This window comes from Humulus lupulus, chromosome 1, assembly GCF_963169125.1.
Source record: "Humulus lupulus chromosome 1, drHumLupu1.1, whole genome shotgun sequence".
Lineage (NCBI taxonomy): Eukaryota > Viridiplantae > Streptophyta > Magnoliopsida > Rosales > Cannabaceae > Humulus > Humulus lupulus.
The window spans coordinates 213,406,827-213,418,214 of record NC_084793.1 but is presented as its reverse complement, the minus strand read 5'-3'; the positions used below and the strand labels follow the sequence as shown (position 1 = coordinate 213,418,214).

At 31.2% G+C, this 11,388-nt stretch overlaps 1 protein-coding gene across 1 annotated transcript; it reads right to left on the bottom strand.

The window, feature by feature from the left end:
* Nucleotides 1-421: 421 nt before the first annotated feature.
* On the bottom strand, nucleotides 422-3,230 carry LOC133803199 (uncharacterized). Its single transcript, XM_062241177.1, has 8 exons — nucleotides 2,915-3,230; nucleotides 2,725-2,827; nucleotides 2,515-2,622; nucleotides 2,291-2,400; nucleotides 1,915-2,022; nucleotides 1,780-1,825; nucleotides 1,342-1,473; nucleotides 422-750 (listed from the first exon to the last, which is right to left on the bottom strand). Exons 1-8 carry the CDS (start codon nucleotides 3,121-3,123, stop codon nucleotides 667-669), a joined length of 900 nt encoding a protein of 299 aa, XP_062097161.1. The 5' UTR covers nucleotides 3,124-3,230; the 3' UTR covers nucleotides 422-666.
* Between the last annotated feature and the right edge of the window lie 8,158 nt (nucleotides 3,231-11,388).

The window sequence follows — 11,388 nt, the reverse complement described above, 5'->3', positions numbered from 1 at the left end:
CACTTTTTTCTATATATGTATGAGCAAAACACATTAAGTATAAACCTATTTGCAATGAGAAATGTTCATGGGATTAGTGAGCGGTTTTGGAGAGTTTCCTAAAAGAGTAAAAAACCATATGTCAAACTAATGTAGAAATATATTTTTATAACCCAAGCCTCGAGAGAAGGCTTAACTTATTCAATAGTTGTTTGAGTAGAGATACCTAAATTTGATTTTGGGGCATGGAGCCCATGTGACAATTGACTCTTGGTTGATGCAAGTTTTAATTAAGAAAAATGGTGGATTCAAGCATGACCATCTTATAGGTGAACATTGAATTACTAGTATAATATATCATTCATAGCAATGTGGTATTCATATTTTATTGGACTGAAACATTGGGAACACCTTCATTGTCTAAAAAAATTAGATAAATGAATTAACAAACAAAGAAAGAGCACCTTAATTTAGATGGTCCAATTGTTGACATTAAGTGTGGCAATTACCAAGCAGTTCTTCTTTTGAGTGGGAACTCAACGCTTCATTAGAAAGCTTTTAAAGAACAATTGATGATGCAATTAAAATTCCAAATGGGTATTGGTCAAGAGTCTTGAGAAGGAACAAGAAAGATCTTTGATATAAATAATTAATTTAAAAAATCTGCAATGTTCCTAGCGTACAATTTCACGTCTTCCATACCCGAATGGTGCCATCAACGGAGGCAGATATCATGCAGCTGTCCTTTGGGTGATAACTCACGCTTGTTACCTGCCAAAGAAAAAATATGAAGAAAAGACAAAAATAAAAACACAATACAGATTCCATTAAGCTTATATTTTTTATAAAACTAATTAAAAGGGATGGCCATGCTCTCTTCGATAGCCCTCTAAACCAAAATTCCACATTTTAGGCGGGGGGGGGGGACCAGCTTAAGTGTGCAAAACTTGAACAACGGTTAAAGAATTGTGAGCACATGGATATTGAATTGAAGACGGGTATCTAGATTTGGTAAACTAGGGAGTAAAACCAATAAAAGAACCTACTTTCAAACAGTGGAGGAAAAGATTAATGTGTTGTGAATTGGACTATCCTCCATGGAATGAAGCATACAATGAATACTTAGTTGGATATCTAAAGAAGAAAAAGTACAACAATTAATCAGAACAATGCCCTCTCATTCTTGGAAGCATAGAGAAGCTTAATCCATTTCTAAATCTAAGAATTATTGGTCACTTTTCCTACCAAAACTGTTTAATAAAACCAGAAAAATACTACTCAGAATAAGGTAGAAGTACAACGACCATTAAGCATTGTTATAACAAAATCTGCTAGAAAGAATATGAAACAAGCAGCCTTTACCACTGAAGAATGAGCCCGGAAGCTTGATACCACAGACGCGTCTACCAGATCCCAGAAGTAAATGAAACCGTCCTCAGATCCACCGGTTACATGTGCATCAGTGTTGGTAAGGCAGCAATCTAGTTTGTACGACTGATACAGAAAAAAAAAAGAAGCCAATTGAATGATTTTTTCTTTGAAGTAAAAGAACTTAAGACGCATAACAGGATAGATGAGTAACAAAACGGCACGAAGTACTTCAACTTCATATCATAGAAGCATAAGACCTCATAGACCTAAATTCAAAAGAGTTAGTTATACATAACAATCCAAACTTGTCAAAGAACATATCAAAAGGATGATCAATGTTTTAGAAGTAAAAGAATGACATTGGCAGAGGATAATGAAAGTAACAATTAAATGTATAGTAAACAAAGAAACAGTCATTATTGTACTTACCTTACACGTATGACCTTTATATTCTTGTAGCACTTCACCACTAGACCTACAACATAAAATAATTAACAGATAAGGTGTCAGCCCGAATCTTATTAGAACAGATGATTATAAAGATGAAGCCACAATGATTTTTACCTGTCCAGAAGACGTAATTTCGAATCTAGGCAACTTGCTAATAAGCAGTTACCATCATTTGACATTGATATACAGTTGACAGGCTGCCCTAAATCATCAGAAATTTCTCTATATAATAGAGCAAAAGGGGGTTAAAAAAAGTCATTATCATATTCCGAATAAATTCAATGCAAAATTATAGTGTTGAAGAGAGCAAACCCAAACGAGGAAAAGGAAATAAAATTTTGAATCAAGTAGAAAACAAACTTCATATTCTTCAAAAACACAACATAGCTACCAACTCGAATGCCAAATGTCGTTCAAAAAGCACAAAGAATACTTTAAGAACACAAAAACTATGTTGCTTATAAACAATTTCACCATGAACAAAACGTACCTACCGATACGAATATCAAAAGTTCGAACAGTTCCGTCAACACTCCCACCAATTATTTCAGTTTTAGTTAAGCAAACAGACATGACACTATCTGAGAATGAATTAATAATCTGCAAACATTAACCACAAAACTTAAATGAATCAAATTCCAAAAATTCACCAATAATTAACCACAAACTTCAAACCTATAAACCCCTAAATTCAAAAGTTCAAAGAAACTAAACTTGAATTGGCTCAGTACTATGAGACCTACAGTCCCAAGCACGCAACGATTGATCATAACCCGCCGAAACCACCACAGACGAGTACTCATTAAACTTCACTGCATTTACCTTTATAACAAAAAGAAAATTCAATCAAATTCAATCCCATAACACAAAGCATCACAAAGTTTTCTTCAAAACAAGAAACGAAAAAAAGAAGAAGAAGCAGACCTCGCCTTCGTGGCCGCGGAACTTTCGAATGACACGGCCAGTGGCTACATCCCAATAGAAAACTTGTCGATCGCCGCCGCAAGAACAAAGCTTGGAGTTGTCCCTGTTGGGGAAATGGCAGAATCGAATAAAAATTTAGAAAACGAAGAGTTCAAAAACAGAAAACCAAGGACAGGAGAAAGAATCTAACTGTGTGACATGAACGTCTCGAACTTCACGGCCATGAGATTTGTAGGTCTTGATGTGAATTCCTCGGTGAGGGTTCCAAAGACGAATTGTACGGTCCTTGCCGCAGCTCAGACAGTAATTTCCATCGGCGTTGAACCTTGCGGCTAATACTGCTCCTTCGTGCCCTTTTAATACGTTCACCTCTTTCGTTGGCAGGTCCGCCGAGCTCATCTCTCTCTGTGTGGCAAGGTTTTGGAGGTTGCTACTTGCTGATTATTCAGGGGCGGGAATCCACCGTCGGAGAGGAGAGGAACTCTGGGAGATTACTTCGTGGGTTTTTGTTTTGGGCTACAGCCTGGAGCTCAGGCCCGAACTAGGCAACAATAGCGGGTCGGCCCAAATTAAAGTTGGAATTTATATGTAGAAATTAGATCATGTACACTTTAATTTTTACCCACTATTTTTAACTTTTATTTTAGTACCCAAATTTTCAATTGATGTACCCATTATACTCCTTCAATTACATGTTTTTTTTCCTCCTTAAACACACTACAATTAGAATGTATTTCCAATTTAACTATAATATGACACATATAATACACATTACAACAACACTTAGAATCATGTGCTTAAATAAGGGTAATTTGGGAAATCTCATGATAATAATGGGTAAAGTTCAACTAAATATATTTAGTGTCTAATTTTAGTTAACTACTCCTAAAAATGGGTAGTTCTCAACTTTTCCCAAAGGAGCTTGGAGAATAATAGCATAATAATTAGAGATTTTTTCTTAAATACATATTTTTTTTGTTTTTTTTATGGTTGCTATTTAAAAAAAAATATGTACTCAAGTTTTCAAAAATACTATTTTCAAAATCTCATAATTACAAAAATACTGTTTTTAGGAAAAACAACCAAAAAACAATTTAAAAACAATTCACTGGACCAGTTAAACATTAACCTAAAAACAACGTAAAAAAGAAACCTAAAAACAACGCGAAAACAAAATACAAAACCGTAAAAATTTCCTTAAAGTTGTAAAATTGAAAAGAAAAAAAATTTGACCGTAAAAACGTAATTTTTAGCGAAAATTAATATGTTATGTAAAAATATCTAATAATTAGACAAATGTTCCTCATTTAAATTTGAGGAAATTACAATTTATATGAGGTTCTTAATAGAGTGTGCAAAAATATGACTTTTTTTTAAAAAAAAAAGTTAATCTACAACTTTTTTTTTTTAAAGAATTTTAACTTTTATGGGTTTATTTTCCCATATTTTTGTATAAAAGTTAATTTATGCCATAGTTTTACTCTTATTCAAGTTTTATTAATTTGGAAATGTATGTTTGTAATTTGATTATTATTTTTTTAGGTTATTTGTTTTTTTTATATTACTAATTTTATATATATATTTTTGTTTGTTTTGCAATTTTTTTATAATATGAATTGTGCTTATTATAAATATTAATTTTTTTTTTTTTAGATTGTATGTTTCTTTTTTTAAATCGTGGGTAAGGTAACCAGTTACTTAATTGATCTTTGACAGTTATGTAAAAATAAATTAAGTCACCTCCTCTTCTACTCAAAATATTTTATTATTTATTATAATTTTTTATTATTGTACTTATATTTTTTACTATACATAAAAAAAATCAAATCAATTTTTTCGTTCTATTTTTTTTTTCACATTTTTCTTAAAAGATCATGACTATTTTTTTCCTTGCTTAAGTTAAGTAACTAATAAGAATCATGTTTTCATATATGATTTTTTTTTTTCAATTTGGATGTTCCCCTTCAAGGTAACCAGATACTCATTCACGTTATCATATCAGATTTTTTTTCTTTCAAATTTGAATGTCTACATCAGGGTAACTGGTTACTCATTCATGCTTTCTATATCTATTTTTTTCTTTCCAAATTTGGATATTCCTATCAGGGTTATTGGTTACCCATTCAAATTTTCGTATCTATTTTTTTTTTCCAAATTTGGATGTTCCCACTATGGTAACTGGTTACTCATTCACATTTTCATCAGATTTTTTTCTCTTCAAATCTGAATGTTCCCATCAGGGTAACTGGTTACCCATTCACATTTTCATATCTATTTTTTTTTCTTTCCGAATTTGGATGTTCCTATCAGGGATACTAGTTACCCATTCAAGTTTTCATATGTATTTTTTTTTTCAGATTTGGATGTTCACACTAGGACAACTCGTTACCCATTCATATTTTCATATAATTTTTTTTCTTGATTTGAATGTTCCCATCAGGATAACCAGTTACCCATTCACATTTTCATATTTTTATTATTTTTCTTTCCAAATTTGGATGTTCCTAAAATGTTTACAGTAAAAAAAAAAAAGCTAAATTTTTTTTTTTGATTTTTTTTACATATAGGGGAAAAATTATAAAAAAATTACAACAATAAAATATAATAAATAATAAAATAGTAAAATAATTATGTAATGTTAAAATATATGTGTGAAAAAAAGAAAATGGAAGGATAAAAGAATAAGTACAAAAAAGAAGAAAAAATGGAAGGAAAAAAATGAAGAAAAAAACAGAGGAAAGAAAACTAAAAAAAACAAAAGAAATGATGGAGGAAAAAAAATTGATGAATGAATAAAAATGAAAAGAAGAAGAAAAAAATAATGGAAAATAGAAAGAAAAAAAAAAAGATGAAAGAAAAAATTGGTAGAAAAATATGAAAAAAAAAGAAAAAAAGAAAGAAAAAAATGGAAGGGGAAAAGAATAAATACAAAAATGAAGAAAAGATAGAAGGAAAAAAAGGAAAAAAATTGAAAAAATATGAACAAAAAAACAAAACAATACAAATGAAAGAAAAAAAATAGAATAAAAACGAAAAGAAGAAGAAGAAGAAGAAGAAGAAGAAGAAGAAGAAGAAGAAGAATGGAAAAATGGAAAGAAAGAAAAACGATGAAGGAAAAAATTGATAGAAAAATGAAAAAAAAAAAAGAAATAAATGGAAGAAAAAACAAGGAAAAAAGAAATAAAAAAAAGTGAAGGAAAAAATAAAAAATTGTTTTGGCTTAAATTTAGCTTCCATATTTTAGTTAGCTACTATTGTGTTTCCCATATTTTAATTTTTTCTTTAATAAAATTTTCCAAACAAGTTAAGAAAAGTATAATTATTATATTTTTGCACACTGATAGCATAAAAGTCATATTTTTGAAAAAAATTCCTTTAATTTTTTAGCAAAATGGCCAAATAGAAACATTTAGAATAAACAAATTACAAAAATAACCTTACCATTCAAAATCCCTAATTTTTGACACACTTTTTCACTTTTGACTTTTCACCTTTCCCCACTCTCTACATTCAGCTCTAAACCCTGACTCTTCACTTCAGTCTTATCATCGGCTACCTTCATCTTCGACCACCATCTTCGCCGACTACATCTTCTACCACCATCATCGTCGATAGACAGAAGCTAAGCCACTTAAGAACACATATATAGGCCTATCTCTCTCAAACTCTCTCAAGGTTCTATCCAATCTCCATTGATCTCTTTATCTCCTCAATACTATTCACCAGGTAAGGAAGACTACCATTTCTCACATAGATCCATATTCTAGAGTTATTTTTTGCTTTTGTGTTTTTTCCTCTGTTGTTACTATTTTTTTTAACTTGTTTTGGTTTTCAGTTAAGAACCAAAGTAATGTTACAAACTTATATAATTAATTTAGATAATTATTAATGAGAGAGAGAGATAATTTAGGTATTGCTGAAAAGTCACCATACACTACAAAGTTTGGGTCAGCTGAAGGAGAGAGTACACAGATAAAGAGAGCAAAGCCAGACACTCCCACAACACCAAAACACTCCCAACCTTATTTTGATTCAGGGATATCACCTTTGGAAGCTCCATTGCTTGTCTCCCCACTTCAAGCAATCCAACCACTTGAAGAAATCTCACCATTTCAGCAAGTTCCATTGTTTATCTCCCCACTTCAAGCATTCCAACCACTTGAACAAGCCTCACCATTTCAGCAAGCCTCAACATTTTAAGACGAACAAAACTTAATAAAGCACCCATTTACAGATGGTTGGACAAACCACCGACACTAACATTATGTGAGGATTTTGCAAAGTAGCTGAAAGAAGGTTTTGATGAACGAAAAGGGTAAAATTATTCACTATTTTAATTGAAGAAATATTAAAAATTTAATTACATATAATGACTATTTCATCTTTTCTTTTGTAGGACATATGAAGAAAAAGAAGCAATTGATCCACCATTTAACTTGGTGGAAGATGTTGTGAAGCACAAAATGTGATTCTATAATATATGGTCGCCGATAAAATGTATCAATGATTATATAAGTTTCTTTTCTTCTGTGTTTTGCCTCATATAATATATATTTTTATTTGCAAAACTTATCCTTTGGACTGGAGTTTTGTTATTACTGCATTAGTTTATTTATTTTCTTTGCTAGTATATGTATTTTGAAGAATAATATATTTGTCTTGTGCTATTTTTTATTTTATGGTATTGTACTTTGAAGAATGGTATATTTGTCTTGCTCTTTTGTATCTTTTGGTATATGTATTTTTAATAATGATATATTTGTCTTATGCTCTTTTTTATTTTTTGGTGTATGTATTTTGAAGGATGGCATATTTGTCTTGCTCTTTTGTATTTTCTAATATATGTATTTTAAATAATGATATATTTTCCTTGTGCTCTTTTTTATTTTTTGGTATATGTATTTTGAATAATGGTATATTTTTCTTGTGCTATTTTTTATTTTCTGGTATATGTATTTTGAATAATGATATATTTTCTGTGCTATTTTTTTATTGTCTGTTATATGTATTTTGAAGGATGATATATTTTTCTTGTACTCTTTTTTTTTTGTATGTCTTTTGAAGAATGCTATATTTGTCTTGCTCTTTTTTATTTTCATGTATATGTATTTTGAATGATATATTTGTCTTGTTTTCTTCCATGCATGTATCTTAATAAATGCATTTAATAATATTAATTTTTTATTCTTTCAGCATATGGATGTTGTGTTCTATTATATGCGTAAAAAATTTAGACACAATAACACAAGACGCACAACTATGGATGCCATATGTGATCGTTGCATCAACAAAGCTTGGGAGACATATATCAACAATCCAAGTGAACAATTCTCTTGGGAAAGAAAGCCTTATGCTTACCTACTGAATTGTGCAAATGGTAAGAAAATGAGAATTGCTATGCCATGGATTAATGTGGACTTTATCTACAACCCTGTTTACATACACGATATGTTCTATTGGGTGCTTGTTGAAATCATCTTGAAGAACAAAAATATCAGAATATATGATAGCATGGCTGGGAAAGGGCACACGAAGAAGGTCATGATAGTTGTAATTGCATACTCAATGATGATTTCCATGCTTCTACAATCTATAAATTTTTACAAGGAAAGGAAAAATATTGAAGAAGGAGGATTTGATTTGGAATTTTTTGAAGACCTAGAAGTTCAACAAAATGGGTAAGTTTAAATATTTTTTTGCAAACTTTGAATAAAAATGAATCTTATTGGATATATTACTTATGTACTGCCGAACTTTTTAGTATATATCTTTTGATGTTAGCTTTGTTAAAATGATGGGTATGTTTGTCTCTAGTATGAAATCTTTGGTATATCACTTTTGTTTGTATGTATATATACTTTGTCATTTGGTATATCTTGTCTTGTTAGAAAAAAAATATGATTTTTTTTGTGTCTATTGTCTAATGCAAATTTGGTATATCATTTAAGCAAACCCATTTAATATATTTCAGCAAGCACATTTAATAATTTATACAACAAATAACTTCATGGGCACCTTCCAATAGTTAAATAGCTAATTTAATTAAGAATTTTGATCAAACATATGATGGCAAACCCAACATCAATAAATAATTCAATGATTGGCTTACAAATTCACAATATATTAATTTCTACAAATGTTTATGAAGATGAATGATGATGAATCTTCAACAATAACAAAAAACATCTATTATGAGAAACAGGTAATCGAATATCACTTCAAGAAAGTATATAGATAATTGAAATACATCCCTAAATGCACAGAGCAATGTAACTGAGATCAAGCTTGTAATGTAAATAAACCCAATAAACTAACTTAACTGAGATTTTCATTGATGGAAGACGTGAGTTGTGGAAAAGAAACTTAAATTCGCATGTCTTATTATATTTTCTTCACAATACCATTTGACACTTTAGTATTTAGAACACGGACGTGTGTATTTGCACTTTATATGAGAATCCCACAAAATACTATAAACAAAATACCATAAACAAAAATACACTCTCCTTCTCTTACTTTCCTCTCTCCCTCATGTATCTTTCACTCACTCTCTTCATTTTCTCTCACTACAATGGGGACCAACCATTTTGTCTCACAACAATGGGAGCTCTCTCACACCAACAACCAAAAACGAACGTCATACCTTCGGTCACCGCGATGCTATATTTGGTTCTTCTTCTTCTTCTTTGTTGTTTTAGATCTAGTTTTTTTTTCAAATGTGGTTTTTTTTTTCCAGATCTGTCTAAGTAACCAGTTACTATCATGATCTGGTTTTATTTTCAGATCTGAGTTTTTTTGGACCTAGTTGTAACTAGTTACCTTATTCAATCTTCTTCTTCTTCTTCTTCTTATAATGTTATTCTTTTTTTTATTTGTTCTTCTTCTTTTTTCACATATGATTTTTGCATTTTAAATATGATTTTGCACTTCAGATCTATTTTTTTTTCCCAATCCTAACTGTAACCGGTTACCATCACGATTTGTTCATGATTTTTTTTGTTCAGAACTGAATTTTTTTTCTAGACCTGTTTAAGTAACCAGATACCATGGCGACTAGTTCTTTTTATTTATATCTATTTTTTTAAACCTAGCTATAACCAGTTACGATAACCATCAATTTATATATTTTTTGTTTAGATGTAACCAGGTACCATGGTCACTGGTTCTTTTTTTTTTAGGATTTGATTTTTTTTTCAAACCTAGCTGTTGACGCCGTTTTTCGTCAACTTAGAAATGAAGAGTAATTAAAAAAAAAAATACTAGAAGAAACAAACAATAAAATACATAGTTTTTACGTGGTTCAGCAGTTAAAATCTGCCTAGTCCACGAGTCAGTGTTATTCATTTTATGGAATTCTCTCAAAGCTTTCTGGAAGCAATTTTACAGAGTCCTAACAATACAAATTTCTCCATCCTTACAATTGAATTGCTCCACACTATTTATAGAGTGGTTTACAGAATATCTCCCCTCACATTTTGGGGAGTTATTATACAAATCAATTAAAAATAAATGTAATTAAATGCGTATAGTTACTACATACGCGTCCCATGATATTTGGGACTGAATAACAGATTACAATAGATCCCTTAAATATAGGGATTTTATAACAATAAATACGTTCACACTCAGCTTGCGACCTTGAACATTCAATTCACACGCCTTCGAGACTGATCAACCATCACGAGCTCGCTACCTCGGTTCGCCTCGACTTTTAACAAGTAACATTGTTCAGATCATCCTTTTCGAGCTCACAACTCCCCGAGCTCGAAACGTCTTGTCTGATGGCAGGAAATGAATCAGGAAATTTATACAAGTGTTGAACCACAGTCATTGTAGCTTCAAGCTTGACATATAATCTCGGAACACCTCCGAAACCACGTAGTTTCCGAGCTCACCAATTCCGATGTTGTCACACTTACTGCACAATGAGACCGTTCTTGATATTTTCGTTAAAGCCGATTATGACGAACTTGCTTATTCCGAGCTTACACTTTACTAGCCTAACTTTCGAGATCAAAATTTCTATTATCGAAATTTGGGTGTAACATTTTTCCCCCTCAAAAGTATCAGTTCGGCTCATATGAGAAGGAAACTTTTGAACTGCTACCTTCAAAAACTGAGCCACCTACCACACTCGAGTGTGGACATGCGTCAGCCATTGATTGCGCAGTCGGAGTACTCGAGTACTTTTTTCATCTGCCCACGTATTTTCGTATCTCAGCTTTTTGCCACCATTGTCATATTTGCACCCCATCCATTAGATCAAGTACCAAATCCAACCAAAGGCCCTGATTTTTTCGACCTTTGACCTCCCTCTGGGACATATATATATATATATAGTCGCGTCATCTTCATCTTCCTCACTTTTACATTCCAATTTTTAAAGAGAAGAAAATGAACCAGAGCTCTCTTCCTCTTTTTTGCATGTTCTCCAAGTCGAAGAAACAAAATAATTCCAGCACTTTCAACTCCGTGAAGTCATTCCTGCAACCGATATTCCAGTCAACGATTTCTCTATATCCGCAAGCTTCTGTGTGTAAGTTTCAGTTCTTTGTTTTTCATGCATTTTTACATTCTTATCTGCTGTATAAATGTGTTTACTAGTTCCCATTTCTAACTATTGCACAGTAATTTATTTGATATTACACAAACTTTTGATTCAAA

Bases quoted from the DNA above. Each gene is read 5' to 3' on its own strand.
- LOC133803199 (XM_062241177.1), bottom strand. From the start codon at position 3,123: ATGAGCTCGGCGGACCTGCCAACGAAAGAGGTGAACGTATTAAAAGGG. The intron at 1,826-1,914 runs GTAAAAATCATT...TTTATGTTGTAG, and splicing joins AAATTACGTCTTCTGGACAG to GTCTAGTGGTGAAGTGCTAC. The intron at 751-1,341 runs GTAAAGGCTGCT...TTTCTTTGGCAG, and splicing joins TCCGGGCTCATTCTTCAGTG to GTAACAAGCGTGAGTTATCA.